Below are 20,090 nucleotides of genomic sequence, written 5' to 3'. Positions count from 1 at the left end.
CCTTCGGGAGGGAGAGGTAAAGCCACTCATGAGACAACAACCAATGTCTGCTCAGTTTGTCTGCTCACAGACCCTGCTAGTTACCAGAAAGATGGTCGGTTGTTCCAACCACCTCTAGAGATGTAGGGCCTCTGGCACAGGGTGTAGGCCCGCACTAAGCCATGCGTGTTGCAGTACTTCATTGTAGTTCTGTTTATGAGGAATTGCACCAGCCTCCCCTTGATAAATGTCAGGAAGGCTTTCAGGGCCAGAAGGATCACTCATAGCTCCAAAACACAGATGTGGAGCTCGCTCTCCGCCAAATATCATAAGCCCCTCAAAATGAATTCCCCCAGATGACCTCCCAGTGTAACCGCTGCCAAGATTGCAAAATTGGAAGTGTAAGGGAGAAAGGCCTCTTGCAGGTCATGTCAGCCACCACAAGAGATTCTGAACAATCTACTGTGAGATCTGGTTGAAGTCAGAGAGGCAACTCTGAGTCAGAGAGAAACCTGAAGTCCCAGTGCAGGGCCCACATATGCAATTTGATGTTCAGGATGAGAAGGATGTACAAAGTTAGGAGTCCAATGAACTGAGGAGGCTTCCTCATGAAGACTCGGGATTGATCTCGGATCATATCTTCAATTTTACGCGCTTGCAGCGGCAGTCGAAATGCCTTGAATGTCACTGTGTTCATAACAGTCTCAACTACAGGATTCCTCTGTACGAGGCACCAGTGGGACTTTGACTCATTGAATAAGCATCCCAAAGATGTCAGGAGTTCGTCCATCACCCAGAGTTGGTCTACATCTGAACCTGAGAAAGGGTGAGCATCTTGTTTTTGTCTTTCCGTTGGAAGGCATTCAGTCACCAGAGGACTAGATTTGGCTTGACTCCTCCATTCTTCTTTGGGACAAGGAAGTAGTGCAAATAGCGCTCCCTTCATTGTTCCGAAGCAGACACCCACCTAATAGCACTCTTAGCCACCAGAAGGTTGAGCTATTGCAGCAAGACTGTGGAAGGGCACGCTGAGGGAGGGATGGAAATGGGACACAATGGAAAGGAAAGGCGGATTTTAGATCCTTTGATTGATTTGTAAGACTCACTGTATGAAGTTATTTATCTCCAATTGGGGATGATATGCAATATAATTTCTTCTGTCAGCTGAGTATGTGCCTGTGGGGGCAAGTTAAAGCAGCCTGGCAGCTGCTGCAGCAGGGAAGCAGAAGTGAGAGGAGAGCTGAGCCGAATTACATTAGCCGTCACCATGACCTCTATTTGGAAAGGACTGGCCCTGCTGTTGCACAGGGAGGGTGGGATGGTACTCACCGTAGGCCAGTCCCCTGGAATAACCTCCATACTGCTGATGGAACAGTTTTATTGGAGAAAAGAGTCCAAAGAATTCTGCTGTGACTTGACTGCCCTTAATTTACTTGAGTGCCAAATCTGCTTTTCTCTAAACCTGGGACCATCAAAGGCCATGTCCATAACTAATAAAGCTCTATCTATAAGGTCTGTGATGCCCAGACCTGTATACACAACCTACTTCACAGCAACCCACCGATCATGTATAATTTTGCCGCTACTGCTGGTTAATATCACAGGACATGTCCCTTAAAGCAGGCACACAGCATTCACCGATCTTAAGGTTACATTAGTGGAAAAGAACATTCTCTATCCAAAGGCATCAATATGTTTTGAATCAATGTAAAGAGTTGGTTGCAAAGGCATTAGGAGTTACTTTACTCAAAGATGCTTGTAGAGCGTTCATGGATCTTAAGGCTACATTAGTTGACAAAACATTCTCTTCCCAAATACATCAATAGGTTTTGAATCTATGCAAAGGGCTGGTCAGAATGGCATTGAGAGTTACTTTACTCAAAGATGCCTGCAGCACCAGACATCCAGGCTTAGAATGCCTTGTAAGAAAATTCTGTTCAGTGGGGGCTGTCATATATACCATCAGGCAACAGGTCGAATCACCCGAGGGCCCGAGCATGGATTAGACCAAGGTGCCTGAGAAGAGGTTGGGCCTGGTGTAAGCATCTCAGTTAACAAGTTCATTTTGGTTTCAACAGTAAATCCATTACTTAAGCTGACTATTCGCACAAATACTACGAAAGAGCTACACTTTTTTCTGTTGGTAGCCCAAGTTCAGTCCTACAGATGTATCCAGCCCACTGATATTTTGGAAATAAAGGTATAGCTACCATCAGCATAGTGGGTGGAAAGGTGGAAGATTTATCCACCAAATCGCCAGGGTCATGTGAAACATTTTACATACCCTTAACTTTGACAGAGTCGGTGCCAAATAAGGCCTCTAGCCTCTGGTAGTATTGGCGTTGAGACAGAGGTTAAGGATTAGACTCTGCCTTCTTGCACTTAAGGCTTGTTTTTGACTTACTAGAAGACTTTGAGCAGGAGCGGTACTATGAATGAGATTAACTTAGTGAAAGGGATCACAAACATCAAAGTGAAATCTATGTTTCATACCTGACCTCTTCTTACGTTAGGTGACGAAGAGTATTGTCTCAAGCTTCTGGAACACCTTCAGATACATGAGGCTGAATGTATTGTACAACTCCAAGTTGTGAGAAAAGAGCATGCACCAGAGGCACAGGTTCCGAGGTTCTGTGATCGACATCTGCTTACTAGAGTTACTGCACAGCTTAAATCCTGTAGTTTTCAGGGGGAACATCCTCCCAGGCACACTATCTGATGGAACACAGAAGTCACATGAAAAACAAGAAAGTTATAAGTAGTGCTCTGGATCTGTGTCGAAGGGTACGGAAAGAGCAGACGTCAGCACCCAGGAGTGACTCTTATATGCAGCACCGCTCTAGCACTTCAGGGAGCTACAGCATCATTGAGGAGCCACATGGCACTACCTATCGGCACGTGGGAGCATTGCTTAGAAAATTCTCAGGGTTCCAGTTTGGCACCTGGGGATATTCTTTAGGTAAGGAGTCTGCAGTTAGAAGTATCCATCAGAAATGTAATGTTTAATTTATGTTTAAGTATCTTTATGAGCCTGCCATGCTGTTGTGTCCGTCATTGTACTGTATGTATTTGTTACAGTAGTGATTGCGTGTAGAGTACACAATTATTTTAAAGTTCACATATACTACTACTACTAAGATAATGCTTCTAACCTTTTAGATTCTTTGTCATATTCTTCTCCAATCCATATATATGACTGAGCAGCCAATAAGCTGGAAACATCAAGTTCTTGTACATCGTGTGTGGAAGCCAGGACAATTTCATTGAAGTTTGCCTATACAAGACAAACATGAAAAGGATGTAATATAAGCTTATTTATTATTTGCTACATATTATGTTGTACTATCCAAAACAAAAGTATTTTTAGATGTCAATTACGGTAGATAAAACACTGGTGAGGGGCTGATTTCTCACCGGTCAGTGCACGACAAAATGAGGGATTCCTTTTGGTGAATCAAGTATGTGAAAGCATTAACACTTGTAACATACATTTTTTCATTCAACATTTGGTAGACTTCACACATTTTCCAACCACTAACCCTGTTGCTACTCTCACAGGATTAGTGGAGCAAATATTCCCATTTTTAGTTATGATTGCAAGACAGACAACGTTAACAAACATACACCTAAAATTTATAAGCAAAGTGTGGGATATTGAGGAAACTACAGTTAGCACATAATCAACCATCTGCTTCATGCCATGTGTCAGGTTACATTCCTGACCCTCCTCAAACCATTTATTGTGCAGGCTCCATGTCCAAAATGCTCTATGCAGGAGGGTAGAGGGATAACTGTTTCTTTGTAGGAAGATACATACAGCCTTTCTGTATTTGGTTTATAGAGTTTTGTTTGTACTTTACAAAGTGGACACAACACAGTAATGGAGAAGCATTTACTTTCCAATTCCTTTATTAAACTGTCTAGGACAGGCTTCTCCAACGAGTAGCCCATGAGCTACAGTAGCTCTGCAGAAACCTATAGTTAGCTCTTGTGTGAAGCCCAGCTTACAAATATAGAAGCTTTTACTTGGAAGAATTAAAATATGAATACCGAACGTGAGAATGTGTATTCTAGATGAAATCCTGTGTATTTTCAAAACTCTTAAACCGATGTTTGCAGAAAAATAGCTTTTTTTCAAAAAGATTTAAAGCTCATATTTGAATAAGAAATAATAACGTTGGTATTAGGCACATTGAAGCTATGCCTCATACCTATTAACCATGTAGGTGCATTTAAAATGTACAGTCTCTTTTCACATGATTGCTGGCAACCCTGTCTGATGTGCAGAGGGATTACTGCTAGTAATCTTGCAAATGGTGGCCATTAATGTAATCTTGTATGACATAGACACTTTTACAACACTAATAATATCAGTTGCTTGGGGTGATTTTGTTAAACATAAAGTAGCTCTTATTATAGAAAAAGGTTGAAGACCACTGCTGTAGAAAAATTGTGAGACAAGTTCAGACCATAGACGTCTTCAAAATTCAGTTGTTTAACTAAATGACTACTACAGCAACAGTAATAGTTTATTTACACCAACATGTTGGAATAAACATTTTTATGAAGCAAATATGGCTACATAACTGGAAGAGAGGATGCATGTTCAGAAATTATGGAGACACCAATTATTAGTGTGGAATATGTTCTGTTAGAAAAACCATTATAGGGAATAAAGGATGAATCGGAGCATAATCTGGCAACAGAACAGTGCCGAGGAGTACTTAAAATCGTTTTAATGCTGTTAAATGTCTCAATTACTATATCATTTAGCAACAACTGCAAGATCAGAAGTTGAGCTACACCACAATCATATGAATAAATTAATGCCAATCTTGAACTGAAATCAACATTTGATCTTTTGCCAGATTATAAAAGAGTTTTGTTCATGTATTTTCTCATTTGTCAATATGCATCCTTTATGGAGAGCATTTTAATCACTGCAAAGTAAGAAGTTAGGATGTGTATGGCTAGAGATATCAAGCTCTCAGTTCATATTTATTAAGCAAGGTTACAGCAATATGACTCGTGTTGATATAAAAGTATTACAATTAAATAATGTCTCCATGTTGTGCAGGTTGGTCCGGGGAATCGAATGAAATGTCATTTAAGTAAAGGTGGAGGTTTGAGAAGACATTCTGAGTATTTTAAATTTAGCTCTTATGCTGTACTTAATGGGGAGGAGATTTGAGATGACTACTTATACATTAACTAAATTACGGCTATAGATGATTATTTAATTTGTCAGGTGTTTAGATTTCCTTGTGTATTTTGAATCAATATATCACCGTAAAAGAAATTAGATTTAAAAAGGAGAGTTGGTTTTGAGAACGTCATTAGCCCCGATTTTATGGTTGTCATGGTTGTTTTTGTAGAAAGAAAATGTTTGTTTGAGTTTGAACCTGTAATTGTTTCTTAGAGTCTGTACCAAAAAATCATCAAGGATTCTACTACTGACAGACAGGTAAAGAGAGGAGTAAAGCTACAGTTAGTGAAAATAGGAGAAGGAAAGAAAATTGTACAATTACCAAAGCAGTTTTAGAAATTAAAAGAGGGAATGTCAGAAGGTTGAGAAAAAATGTCTTCTGGAAAAAGATCAGTGTGGTTTATGTGAATAAGGAAAGGTTTCCTAATGAAGCTCTTATTTTAGGGCTTCTCTGGCCCAACTCTCAAAGTTCTATATTAATTATTCTGTGGGTCACTCACTGTGTTGAGAGTAGGGCCTCGCATTGGGCTAAGAAGCTAAATGTGGTGACAAAAGGTGAAGTAGTTAAGTGGGATATAAACATGGTATTAAAGAACTTAAGGCGGCAAATCTGTAAATGCAACACATATGCACATTAAGGAACAACTTGCTTACCTTTGTTAATGCCTTATCTGGTAGAGACTCTATCCAGCCGCAGATTGCTTACTTTAGAATTACCTCTAGGTGTCAGACTGGATCTGGAAATTTTTCTTGAGCAGCACTTCTAAGCCCCGGTAGGAGGAATTGTTCTGCCCCACGTGGCGGCATCTACACCGGAAGTGATGTGCGTAGTGCCTATATAGGCGCCATACATTCGTAGATCGGTGAGTAAGGGTGGGTCAGAAGGGTAGATGCAGCTAGATAGTCTCTACCAGGTAAGGCGTAACTGAAGGTAAGTAACTTGTTCATCTGAAAAAGACTTCTAGCCACATATTCCTTACTTTAGAATACATACCCAAGCAATACCTCCTCAGAGGTGGTTCTGTTGAGCAATTTCACATGCGGAAGTCCTGAAGGACTTAAAGGGCAAATTGCCCATCCGTATGGACCCGACTGTCCAGGCAGTCGAGCTTCGTAAGCATGTCCAAGGAAGCCCACGTTGCCGCCTGGCAGATGTTCAGAACCAGAACTCCATATATTAACGTAAAGGTTGCAGCTTTAGATCAGGGGGAATGTCCCTAGTATATGGTACTGAGATACCCAGGGCATTGGTACACCAGATGTCTCCCAAGGGCTGCAGCATGTATTGCGCAACCCACTGGAGCCCATGCAAACTGTCTGCAGAGCTGCCATCGCAATCAGTGGCAAATGATGTATGCAACTTTCACTTCAGATATAAGGTTTTCCTTGCATCCATTCATTGCACTTCAAACCTATAAGTCGCCCCTAAGGTAGGACCTTCAGTCCAAGGGCAGGATGCATGGTTCTAAGTATTTGGGTACCCCTGCATGAGCAGAGGTATTCCCTACAAATTCGGACTCCATTCTCGGGGCTTTGTAAGTGCGGGACAGCCATTTTAAGCTATGTTGTGGGACACTGGCAAGTCGAGATGTCCAACTATATAATGGCTGCCCGAACCATGTCATGTTTGGTATCAAACATGTTGGAATCATGCAACTACAACAATTGCAGTGTTAGTTGCATGATACCATGTACTGGGGGGCTCCCTAGAGGACCCCCCACCCAATACCTACTTGTGTAGCTTTACAGGGTCTGCTTGCCAACTTGCACTGCTGCTGACCCTAGGCAGTATTCTACCCCTCGCTAATAAACTCAACACTAACAGCGGACGCTGAACAAAGGCTTTCCTGTGAAAGAGAGGTGTGACCACCTCTTCTTTAGAATTAGGTAGGTGGGAGGGGCTTCTGAGCACCACAAGACTGCATTGATGGGAATATTTGGTGCCTTCCTTGCATAAACCAGTTTAGCACTTGGCTCCCGCTCAAGCACGAAACTACACAAAGGACAGAGGAGTGTCTACCCCCCTCTTCAGCTCCTCATGAGGGAGGTGTCAAGAGCTCCTTCAGGTGGCCACTTGACAGGGCCATCTGAGTAGCGTCCCTGACCTCCCCTGATAGGTGGGGTCACCGCAAAAGAAATCCTTCCCCCTTTTTTGGTTACTTAAGGGCTCCCCTGAGGGTGGGCCCTTAGATTTGTCCAGACAACATCTTCAAGAACCAACTTCCTGTCTTCTTAAGATCATCTAAAGACTCTTCTGCTAGTGAACACTTGTACTTTTTTGCTTCTTCGAGCCAGGTCCAAAGTTAAGACTACTCTTGGCGGGAAGACTCCTGCTGAAGCTTTGTCTCCATGCTCTTCAAGTTTCTGCGACTCTGTGGCCAGCAAGGACTCTGCATGCATCCAAGCAAGAAGCAATCTCTCTTAGAGTGAAGGAGTCACTTCCCTGCATCAGCACGCACCTCTACGTCGACAACCCGTTTGCTGATCCTGTTGTCCCACAGACATCTCCCGGCTCTGCAACATAGGTGGTGGCTTGTTGGCTCCCAAAAGGCCTGAACAGTCTTCCCTGCAACTTGGACAGCTGTAATCCCGCTCAAGCTGACTTGAACCGCCTCCCTGTGCACTGCTTCTGTCTGCGATCAGCAAGGCTTGTTAACGCTCTTACCAGAAGATCTTCAAGCTCAAGGAAGCCCCAGCCTCACACAGCTCCACGAACAATGTTATGCTTGTGTCCTCTGCACCGTGGATCTCCATCTACTGTGTGCTTCTGACGCTTCGCGGAGACTCTCTGAGCGGTCCTCAGGGGGTGGGGGGCATAGGGGGAAGACTCCAACGATTTCTGCTAGCTCTCCTGTGTGCTGCGGGCCGGCCCTGACGTACCCTTGCTGGCTTAGTCCCAGAGACCTTGCTGGTCTGCATCCAAACATCTTTCTCCTTTACACCGACTGTTGGGGTTGCCAACACTTGTTGGTGGTTCTGCGGGCCACTGACCTTCCTACATTCTTCATCAGTCATGGACAGCTTGTAGATGGCTTCTGTGCTCCTGCATCTGCACTTGGGCTCCAAAGCTGCTTCACCAAGAATGTCACACTTCAGCAAGTACCTCTGACAAGGGGTGGCGTTGTGCTCCTGCTCCTTATGGACACCTCCGAGTGGTTTGGACTTGGTCCCCTCTGCTTTGAGGTAATTCTCGGTCAGAATCCACATTTGGGTTCCACCGCCCTGGTCCACTAGTCCCTGCAACTGCCGGACTTCCTAGACCCTTTTTGGCGCCTATGGGTGGGTCTGACACTACTTCGCACCTATGCACCCAGGCTTCCTGGTGTAGGCATCTTGGTTCCCTGGTCATCCACAGGTGGGGCGGATCTCCAACCTCCCCTGATCCAATCGGTGTCTTCAGGGTGCTTTGGAAAGGGTCCAGAAACAACTTACCCTGTGTTAACTTATGGATTTTTGACTGACCTGGTGTAACCACTCTGCACCCAGGCGCCTTGGAGTTCCTAGCTACTCACCTTTGGTGGTTACTTGCTACCCCTGGGCTTCTCTATCATTTCGTAACAGTCTTGTTTTGGTACTTACCTCTTATACCACTTTCTATAGGATCCCATGCATTTTCCAATGCTACTTACCTGTTTTCGCAGTATTCCTTGTATGCATTTGGTATCCCTGGGTAGGAGATATACCAAGTTAGTTATTAGTGTAGTGATAATAAATACTACTGTATTTTTGTAAACAGTTGTGTGGTTCTTTCTTGTGTGAAAGCTTGCTGACTGACTATGTGGTAAATGTACAAGCTCTTCACAGCCACCCCTTATGAGATGTGGTTATCAGGGATCTCAACACTATCACTAAGGGTTGCCTGGGCTAGGTGCACAGTGCCTCACCATAGGTGGACACTATATACTGAGCTAGCCTTCTACAAAAGCTATTTTTGGGTCCAGAAGGTGAAGTCGCTTCTCTTCCTTGCAGGGATAAGGCAGAGCGTAAAAAGTAAGCAGGGTGAAGGAGGCTTAGATGTAAATAGGGCCGGACTGGCTATCAAGCGTTTTGGTGTGCGGACAAGTTGCAGGCTGATTTTGTTGATGGGGCCCTGCGTGTGCTTAAAAGCATTAGTTTTGCTTTGTTTATTTAAAAGCACACGCAAGTCCCCATCAATGAAATCAGCCCCCATCGCAGTGAAATCAGCCCCCTTGGCAGTAGCCAGTCCGGCCCTGGATGTAAAAGCCTGTAGCTTACAGACCCTCTGGGCAGATGTTATTGCCACCGGAAGGCTATCTTGATGGCAACAAGACTGAGAGGACAGTTGCGCAATGGCTCAAATGGAGCACACATCAGGTACTCTTCCTTGGAGGGATGAGGCGGAGTTTAAAAAGTAAGCAGAGTGATGGATTGGTCTACGTGAAAGAGTGACCACTTTTGGGAGAAAGGAAGCCCACGTACGAAGAACCAGTTTGTTTGGATAGATGTTCAGGTATGGAGGATTGGATAACAAGGTCTGAAGCTCACTGACCCTCCAGGAAGAGGTTATTGCCACCAGAAGGCTGTCTTGACGGCAACAAGCCTGAGAGGACAGTTGTGCAAAGGCACAAATGGAGCACACACCCGGAACGTCAGATTAATGGCGCACTGAGGCATAATGAAAGGGACAAGGAGGATGCGTATGTTGCAAACCTTTCAAGAACCTATGTACAATAGAGGATTGGAAGAGGGAAGATTATCCAGGCAAACGCAGAAAAGCAGATATAGCAGAAAGGAAGCTCTCACTAGTGCCCAGAGTAGAGCCCTGCTGGGCAAAGTTAAGAACAAACAACTGGGCAAAGTTAAGAACAAACATATGAACCTGAGAGACAGGTACAGAAAAAGGGCCAATCTGTTCCTCTGCATACCATGCGACAAACTGTCCCAACGGCAGCTGTATACCATTTTGGTGGAGGGACGTTTGGCTACCAGAATACCATTGCAGACTTCAAGTGGAAAGGCGTAAGCAGTCTACTGTAGCTGCTCAATCTCCATGCCAGAAGGTGGGTCACTGACAGATTCAGGTAGAGAACCTTCCCATGTTGCTACAACAGAAGATCCTCCCGAATGGGCAGCCTGATCGGAGAGTAGGTGGCCATGCTCAACAGCTCAGGATAACAGACTCTACGTGCACAGTTCGGAGCCACAAGAATCACTTGGGTCTGGGCATACCTGAACTTCTTGAGAACTCTGGACAGGAGTGGTATGGGCAGATAGGCGTACAGAGACCTGAGATCCACTTCAGATGAAAATGTCCCTGAGCGAGAGCCACCTTGAAAACTCCAGCACGCAGAATGTTTGACATTGCATGGTCTCGGTGGTGGCGAACAGATCTATCCAAGACTCTCCCCACTGCTGGAAGAGACCCTGCACCACCTCCAGATGGAGACGCCATTAGTGACCCACTAGGTATCTTTGAGCTGAGTTTGTTCACTTTGGCATTTAGATGTTGAACTACCAGAAATATGCCCCGACATTCCACCCATGTCTAGAGAAGCAGGGCATCTTGACAAAGGGTCCAACACCCCACCCCTCCCTGTTTGTTGCAGTACCACTTGGCGGTGGTGTTGTATATGAACATCTGTAGTAGCTTTCCCTTGATGGAGGGTAGAAAGGTTTTCACTGCCTGACATATCCCCTGGAACTCGAACAGGTTCATATGGAGTCCGGATTCCACAAGACCAGAGGCCGCTGATCTCTACCTCTCCAAGATGGCCTCCCAATCCCAGGAATGATGCATCTGTCGCTACTGTCAGATCTGCTTGGGAAATGGAGAGGGGTCAGTCACTGACCCAATCGTCCTACATTAACTGCATATGCCCAGCGGCCCTGCATCACAAGTAGGATGCAAGAGGCCATGAAGCCCAGCAGCCTCAGAATCAGTCTCACTGAAATGCAAGATACATGCTGAAAGATCGGTATCATAGCTTGAATATCCTGGACTCTCTGTTCAGGAGGACAGGCCAGAAGCAGCACTGTGTTTATAACAGCTCAGATGAAAGGGAGCATCTGAGAGGGAGTCATGTGTGACTTTGACATGCTGATAGTGAACCCTAGTGGGTGTTGGAGGTCTTCCATAGTTCGGAGTTGGGAGATGACAGTCTGGGGCAAGTATGCCTTTCACAGCCAGTCATCGAGGGAGGAGAAGACTGGCACCCCTTATCATCATAAATGAGCTGCAACCACGCCATCTCCTTAGCTAACTGAAAATGCTTGTGACCTACTGTGAACCTCAGGTAACGTCTGTGAGTGGGCAGGACTGAGATGTAAAAATATATGTCCTGCAAGTCCAACACTACCATCTAGTTTCCTGGGTCTAAGGCAAACAGGACCTGAGCAAGAGTGAGCATTTTGAACTTTTTCTTGAGTAAGAAATTGAGAGAAGCAGGTCAAGGATAGGATGAAGACCTCCATCCTGCTTGGGCACTAGAATGTAGCAGGAAAAGCAACCACAAACTACTTCTGGCGTTGGTACTCTCTCTATGGTTCCCTTGACCAAGAGAGCAGTAACTTCCTGGCAGAGACTGGATAGTTGGTTTTCCATCACCTTGTCGTAAGTAAGTGGCATGGAGGTGGTTAGTGTTGAAGGGGAGGGTGTAGCCCCTTTGGACGATCTGCAAAACCCACCTGCCCAATGTTATAAACCACCAATGGGGCAGGTGTTGCCGAATCCTGCCCCCCACTGGGTGCCTATGGTGGTAACAGGGAAGGCTATAAGTGTTTGGAGGCTGTGGCTGCTGGTAAAGTAGGTGACTGGCCCAACCTCTGGCTGGCTGACCCACGGAGTCTGTGGATACTACGTCCTCTGCCATGCAGAGGCTGAAAACCTTGCGAGCAGCTGTAGCAGGGCAGCAAAAGACATGTCTGGAAGTCCGTCCATGGCCACATAAGGAGCAAAAGGCATATTAGGGGTGACAAGGGGCCATGGAAAGGCCCTATGACCTGGCCGTAACCCTGCTGTCCTTAAAGCGCTCCAGCGCAGAATAAGCCTAGTCTTTGAAGACACAGGAGCCATCAAATGACATGTCCATAAGTTATTTTTTGACATCCCCAGAAAAGCCAGTAGTCTTCAAACAGTCATGGCGTTCAAGAGTCACTATCAACAACACTGCCCTGCCCAGTGCGTCGGCGGTGTCCAGTCCACATCGAATGTTAAACTTAGATGTATCCCTCCCATTGACAACAGTCTGAGAGAGCACTGCCTGGGCCTCCTCCGGAACCATTGGCAACACCTGCGCAACTGTATCCCACAAAGCATGGGGTTAGCGGCCCAAAAGGCATGCAGTGTTCATGGACCGCAATGCAAGGATGGTGGAAGAAAACATTTTCTTGTCAAAGTTGTCCAGCCTCTTGGATTCCTGTCCGGTGGTGTGTTTGGAAATGCACCAGGATTTACATAAGACATAGAGGTATGGACCATCAAGCTTTCCAGGGTAGAGTGTTCAGTGAGGAATTTGGGGCCTCCAGGAGCAGGGTGGAGATGGCAGGCAACTGTCCTGTTCACAGGAGCCCCTGTCTTGGGCTTGGATCAGATCCCAAGCAGAACATTGGTAAGTGTCTCATTAAACGGGAGAAGTGGTTCTGAAGGAAAATGCTACTTACCAGTATGCATCTGTTCTTGGCATGTAGAGCTGTAGGTTTGTATACTTATGCGTAGATCGCCATCAGGTGCTGGGCTCGGATATTGCACTTTGTTTTTGTCTAGGAAGAAGTCTTTGTAGTCACGCGGTAGAGTACTCCTCCTTAGGACGATAGTGCGCATGGGCATCAACTCCATCTCCAGATTGTTTTTGCCATGGAGGATTATGATGGAGTTAGTAAGAATTAGAAGAGATGTGCATGTGTATTGTATCTGAGTAAGATAGTACTGGAACAGATAGAGGTATCCCGGAAGGCGGGTGGGCGTATACAAATCTGCAGCTCTCGATGCCAAGAACAGATGCATACATAAACCCGGACAAGACGGAACTCATACTCACTGGCGGCCTCCCTAGCCCTTGGTCCCCTGCCTTCTGGCCCCCTGCTCTTGGCCCCCCTCCCTCTCCTTCCACTAAAGCAAAAACACTGGGTATCCTAATTAGCCAAGACCTAACGATGCGCCCCCAGATCAGCTCCGTCGTCTCGTCCTGCTTCTTGTCCCTCCGCGTCATTCGCAAAATATCTCGTTTTTTCTCTCTGGATGCTCTTAAACTCATCATCATGGCCATGATTGTCTCCCACCTGGACTATGGCAACAGCCTCTATGTAGGGATCCCGGCGTACGAGCTTCGGCACCTCCAACTGATCCAGAATCAGGCAGCCCGCCTCATCTACAGGGTCCCTAAGTGCCTCAAATCCCTCCACTGGCTCCCCATCTCCCAACGTTCCCTTTTTAAGTTGGGTTGCCTTACTTTCATGGCCCTTGCAGGCACTGCCCCTGGGTTTGTTAACTCAAAAATCCGGGCCTACCTCCCTAGCAGGAGCCTCCGCTCCTCCACCCAAGTTCTCTTGGAGGTCCCTCGCTTTAAGAGGAAAAAACAGGGAGGCCTGCGCTTCTTTATTCTTGCCCCCTGCTTTTGGAACGTCCTCCCTTTCACCATTCGGTCCCTATCTGGCTACATGGACTTCCGCAAAGCCTTAAAGACTCATCTCTTTTCCTTAGCCTTTCCTCTACAATAACCTCCCTCACTCCACCTCACTTTCACTTCCTTGTTTTCTCCTCTAGGTCTAGTTATAGCGCCATGAAACCGCTTGGTGTTAGTGCGCTCAATAAATTCCTTCAACTTCAACTTCAAGTAGCATTTTCTGTTCGAAGCATATGAGCTGTAGTTTGTATACTTATGCATAGACTATACAGCAGTTATCCCCTTAGCGGTGGCTACCTGTATCTGTTTCAGTGGTTTGAAAAAGTGATCCTAATACATCCTGGCGCACACTAGCTTGTTGTTTTGCTTGCACGTCTACACAATAGTGTTTTGTGAACGTGTGAGATGTAGGCCAAGTTGCTGCTTTACAGATGTCGTCTAGGGGAAAGTTCCCTAAGAATGCCATAGATGCCCCTAGTTTACGTGTAGAGTGAGCTCTATGGGGAATGGTTAATGTGCCTTTGGCTTTAGCATAGCATATTTGGGTGCATTCAAAAATCCACCCTGCAATTCTTGTTTTTGAGATAGGATTGCCCTTAAGAGGTGGGGAGAAAGACACAAAAAGTTGTTTAGTCTTTCTAAAGGATTTTGTTCTTTCAATGTAGTAAAGTATCGCTCTTTTCACGTCTAGTGTGTGAAGAGCTTGTTTTGCTACTGAGTCTGGTAGGGGGGGAACAACTCGGGGAGTTCTACAGACTGCTTAAGGTGAAAAGCAGACATGACTTCAGGTACAAATTTTGGGTTAGTCCTAAGAACCACTTTGTTATGGTGAATTTGTAGAAATGGTTCTTGTATGGTTAATGCCTGGAGTTCACTGACTCTTCTGAGAGAGGTGATGGCAATCAAGAAAGCTACTTTCCATGTGAGAAATTGTAATTTGCATTTATGCATGGGTTCAAATGGGGGACCCATGAGTCTGGTTAGGATCACATTTAAGTTCCATACTGGAGTGGGTGGAACTCTAGGTGGAATTATTATTTTAGCTCCTTCCATAAAAGCTTTGATAGTTGGTACTCTAAACAAATACAAGTGTTGTCTGATTTGAAGATAAGCTGATGTAGTCTAATGGATGTATACGCTAGGTTACATTGTTGTAGATGCAAAAGGTAACAGATGATGTTTTGAATAGAAGCATCTAGTGGGTTGATTTGGTTGTTTGTACAGTAAATCACAAATCCTTTCCACTTTGCGGCATAACAAGCTCTAGTGGTAGGGCATCTAGCCTCTTTAATGATGTTCATGCAGTCTGGCGGGAGATTGAGGTAGCCAAACTCTAAGAAGCTTGGGTGAGAGGTGTAACTTTTGATGAGGAACTACTGATAGTTCCAAGAGGGTTGTGAACCACAGCTGTCGGGCCCATACTGGAGCAATCAGGATCATTGTGAGGGAATGCTGTTTGAGCTTCCGAACCACTAGTGGAATGAGTGGGAGAGTCGGAAAAGCGCAAGCAAATTTGCCTGACCAGTTCATCCATAGCGCATTGCCTTTGGACAATGGGTGTGGATACCTGGATGCAAAACCTGGGCATTTTGGTGTGTGGTGAACAGGTCTATTTCTGGGTGACCCCAAATTTGTAAGAATTTGTAAGAATGGAAGCAGAACTTAAGGATGGGGTTCCCATTGATAGATCTGCGGTCTCTGACGACTGAGCAGATCTGCAATCTGATTGTGTACTCCTGGTAGATGTTCTGTAAGGAGATATATGTTCTGAGGAATGGCCCATTTCCATATGATTTGAACTAGGTGTGAAAGCTGGAGAGAGAATGTCTTCCCTGTTTTTGTATGTAATACATTGCTTTCATGTTGTCTGTATGGACCAGGACAGCTTTGCCTACGAGGTGGAGTTGAAAAGATTTTAACGCTAGGAAGATTGTCAACAATTCCAGGTAATTTATGTGGAATTGTTTCTGCTGAGGGGTCCACATGCCCTGAATGGTATGCGTTTGAAGATGAGCTCAGCAGCCGGTGAGCAATGCGTCTGATGTTAGCACCATCTGTGGAACTGGGTCGAGGAACAGCCTCCCTTTGGAAAGGTTTTGTGTTTTCCACCACTGCAGAGACTGTTGGGTGCGGTTGTCAACCAACACCAGGTCTGTTAGCTGACCTTGAGCCTGGTTCCACTGACGTGCCAAGCCCTCCTGTAAGGGACGCATTTGGAGTCTTGCATAAGGGGTGATGAGAATGCAAGAGGCTATCATCCCGATTAGCTGCATGAACACTCGAGCTGGCAGTGAGTGTTGAGGCTAAAATGTTTTCAATAGAGCTTGTATGGCGGTTATCCTGACTGGGCTGGGGTATGCTAGTGCTTTTGAAGTGTCTATGGTAGCCCCTAGATATTGTTGAATGCTGGACGGTTGGAGATGGGATTTGGTGAGGTTTATCGTCAATCCCAAGTCATGAAGCAGTTGGATTGTTTTGTGTGTGTTGCATATAGCGCCTGTGTGTCCTAGCTTTTATGAGCCAGTCGTCCACATAAGTGAAGACATGAATGTGCTGCCTTCGTAAGTGGGCTGTAAGTACTGCTAGACACTTGGTGAAGACTCTGGGTGGAGTTGTCACCCCGAATGGGAGGACTTTGAATTGGTAGAATTGTCAGTCTATGACGAACCCAAGATATTTCCTGTGAGCGGGGTGAATGGGAATATGAAAGTAGGCATCCTATAAGTCCAGAGTGGAGAGAAAGTCGCCCTGTTGAAGCAGTGGGAGCACCTGTTGGAGAGTGACCATGTGGAAGTGATCCGAATGAATGTAGAGGTTTAGGGGTCTGAGGTCCAATATGGGCCTGAGAGAGCCATCCTTTTTTGGGAATTAGGAAATAGAGGGAGAAAACCCCTGTGCCTTGATGAGGCAAGGGTACTGGTTCTATTGTATGTTTTTGTAATAGAGAGAGAACCTCTTGTTTGAGAAGTGTCAGATGTTACGAGGACATTGGACGTTGTCTGGGAGGAATATGTGGAGGAGTAGAGGTGAGTTCCAGGCAATAACCATACTGGATAATTTGTCTTACTCACTTGTCTGTTGTAATTGAATTTCAGACCGATAGGAACTGTGAGAGACGTCCCCCGAAAGGAGTGGGATGATTAGGGGGAAGAGCAGGCAAGTCACTGTTTGGTGGTAGAGGAGTTGCAGTTATTGTTGCCACAACCTCTTCCCTTACCATTGTTGCCTCTGCAGCCTCCGCAAAAGTATCCTTTGGAGGACGTTTGAGTGGGGCTCTTGAAGGAAGAAGAGGGATGTTCTGAGCCAATGGTTTTGGAGCCAGCCCTGTTGAAGGAGTGGCGAAAAGAACCTCTAGGGGGAGGTATTAGTAAGGCCCCCATGGACTTAGCAGTGTCCGTATCTTTTTTAATCTTTTCTTAAGATGTGTCAGCTGCGGGCCGCAAAAGATGCTCTTGAACAAAGGGCTGAGTAAGAATAGCCGATTGTCACTCTTGTTTGAATCCGGAGACCCGGAGCCAAGCGTGCCTGCGCAACCAAACACTGGTGTTAATGGCACGAGATGTGGAATCAGCCGCTTTGAGCGCACATTTAATTGAAGTGTTAGTGATCAATTACCCGTCTTGTATAAGGTTATTGGCTTTATGTTTGTACTGGTCAGGAAGGTGATGAATGAGCTTTTCAAGCTCACTATGGTGCACCCTGTTGTACCGGGCCAATAAACCTTGGGCATTGGCAATCCGCCAATGATTTGCAGCCTGTGACGCAATAGGTTTACTAGATGTGTATTAGTTTGGGCTCTTTATCAGGCGGGGGCGTGTCGCCTGTACTTTGCGAGTGTGCCCTCTTGCGTGCATTAGACACCACAAGGGATTCTAAAAGGACTTGACCTTTAATAAATTAGGTCATTGGGAGCTGCCTTATACTTTTTGTCTACCCTGGTGTTGAGAATTCCGGTCCTGACAGGGTGTTTAAACACTGCTGGAGCATGTTTGAGCATGCGCTTTAGCATTGGCAGGGATTGCATAGATTTTTGCCAGGGTGCAAAAGTTTCAAGTAAAAAATCTTCCTCTAAGGGATCAGAATGTAACTGTACCCCGTGGTATTGGGCAGCCCTATTGATTAGATGCGCAAACCCAATATTGTCATCAGGTGGTGATGGCCTAGATGGATAGAGGTCTGGGTCATTATGCGGGTTGGGATCTGTGTTGTAGTCATCCCAAGCGACTACTTTGTGTGGGATAGTATAATCATCATCATTCCCAACTGGATCTATATCCCCACCCCCATCGGTATCCTCATCATCTGGTGTTTGAGGTGAAAAAGTATGTTGTGGGGAGTGAAGTGGATGAATTGAAAGATGTGGATCAGCTGGAGGAGGAGAAGGAGGTGGAGAGGTGTTAGTACTCATCTCCTTTCGCTTCAAAGGTATTTCAGGTTCTTCTGAAGTATCCAGTTTTCTCTTGTTTAGAGGTTTGGCAACGACTTTGCCAGTCTCTGGATCGATAAAAACAGTTTTTTGTTTTGGATCTGTGTGGGTAAAATGTCTTTTTTCGGTGTCGAAGATATTGGGTCTGACTGATATTTGGACCGAGTCTCTGAGGCTTTTTGCTTGAGCTCCTTATGTTTTATAAGAGTTTGTAGCTCTGACGATTTTTACAGCTCCGCTGATTTTTTTGGTTCCGCAGATTTTTTCAGTTCCGAAGATTTTTTCGGTTCCAACTGTTTGTCTGCGGCATGTTTCGAAGCCGAAGGTTTCGGCGTCAGGGCTATCTTCGGTGTCGATGTAGCAGGGTGTGGCACATATTTGGTCTTGTGCTTTGGTGCCGAAGGTGAATTTTCGGCACCGGAATGGGGCTGGCTCGAACCCAAGCCAGAAGGCTTGTCTTTAGGTTTCATAGCCGGGCCCGAGGGCGGGGCATCTGGAACATGTTGCTGGTTTCGACCAGAGGAGAGGGCAAGGGCGCTACCGGAGCCTTAGCTTTGGGTTTTGGGAGAGGGGTTTCGGTACTCACGGGCCGCTGAACTGGGGTTATAGTCTCTTGTTCAACATCGGAGTTGTGGCTTCGGAGACATCTTCTTCATCACTTTGTTGCTCCGGCTGGACTTTGGGACCTGCTCCGAAGATGTTCGGAATCAAGCTGCTTCCGTGAGACATTTCATGACTTCGAGCCCGACCATCACGGATGGTTTTCTTTGACCTGAACGATGCACAGGCCTTGCAGTTTCTGTCTTCGTGCTCCGGAGAGAGGCAGAGATTACAAACCTCATGCAAGTCCGTGCGTGGGAACTTAGCACCACACCCGGGGCATTTTTTAAAGGGAGTCCTTTCCACTGACTGCAGGAGTGGTCCGCGCGGATAGGCCCAACGGCCTGCGTCGAAGATCGAGGAGTTTGTTTTTAAAGATGCGCATCGAAAGGGAAACACGATCAAGCCAATACCGTCGAGTGGAGCAGTATTGCACGTCGATGGCAGAAAAAAACAGTCTGGAGATGGAGTCAATACCCATGCGCACTATCATCCTAAGGAGGAGTCATCTATCTTGTGACTACAAAGACTTCTTTTTTTTAAATAATTTTTTATTTTCATCAGAAAGGGCATATTTATACAACATACAATAAACATAAACTGGAGATTAGTATAGAAAAGAAAAATATATAAGTGCATAAGCCAGAAAAAGCAACCTTATAATAACATAACAAATACGGAGATGTTTTAAGGGAGACACATCTTATTTCATATTAACCCAATCTAACTACCTTAATCCATCCAGAGCCAATGGTCCCCATAGCGCCTCTAGTTTGTCTACTGATCTAATACTCCTTGCCTTTGCCAGGGCTGCCCCTAAGCCATAAGTATCTCTAATGATCGCCCATCAATCCTCTGCCACAGGTGGTGTAGCAGAGACCCATACCCTGGCAATAGCCAGCCTGGCAGCAGCCATCAAGATTGTAAAAAGTCGCACTATTGCTGCATCTTTATATCCCAACATAATTTCAAGATCCGTAAATTGATGATCCAATCTTAGTTTAGAATGAAATATTTGTTCGATTTTCTTCCAGTACCCAATCAATTCTGTACATTCCATAAACACATGTTTCAAATTAGCAGCATATAGTCCACATTTTGGGCAATTTATCTTATCCTCCATCTTATTTCCCTGGGCCCATTTAGCTATTCTAGCCGGGGTGTAATACAACATGCAGGTAATACGTATTTACTGGAGCTGCAAACTGACAGAATGAACCGAGTCCTTAGCATAGCCTAAGACCTGTTCAATCATTCTGGGTGAAACCATTATCCCTAGGGTTTGAGTCCAGCTTTC

General features: G+C 45.6%; 1 protein-coding gene across 2 annotated transcripts in view; it reads right to left on the bottom strand.

The window, feature by feature from the left end:
- DMXL2 (Dmx like 2) overlaps positions 1-20,090 on the bottom strand; it is a 1,907,871-nt gene that overhangs the window by 450,317 nt on the left and 1,437,464 nt on the right. For both annotated transcript variants that reach the window (XM_078684818.1, XM_078684819.1), the window contains one exon: positions 3,132-3,253. In XM_078684818.1, the coding sequence (XP_078540944.1) occupies positions 3,132-3,253 (122 nt within the window). The remainder of the gene's footprint in view (positions 1-3,131; positions 3,254-20,090) is intronic.

The sequence above is a fragment of the Lissotriton helveticus genome, chromosome 3_2 (genome assembly GCF_964261635.1).
Source record: "Lissotriton helveticus chromosome 3_2, aLisHel1.1, whole genome shotgun sequence".
Lineage (NCBI taxonomy): Eukaryota > Metazoa > Chordata > Amphibia > Caudata > Salamandridae > Lissotriton > Lissotriton helveticus.
Note: the sequence above shows the minus strand (reverse complement) of the source record. Positions and strands in the feature narration are given on the sequence as shown.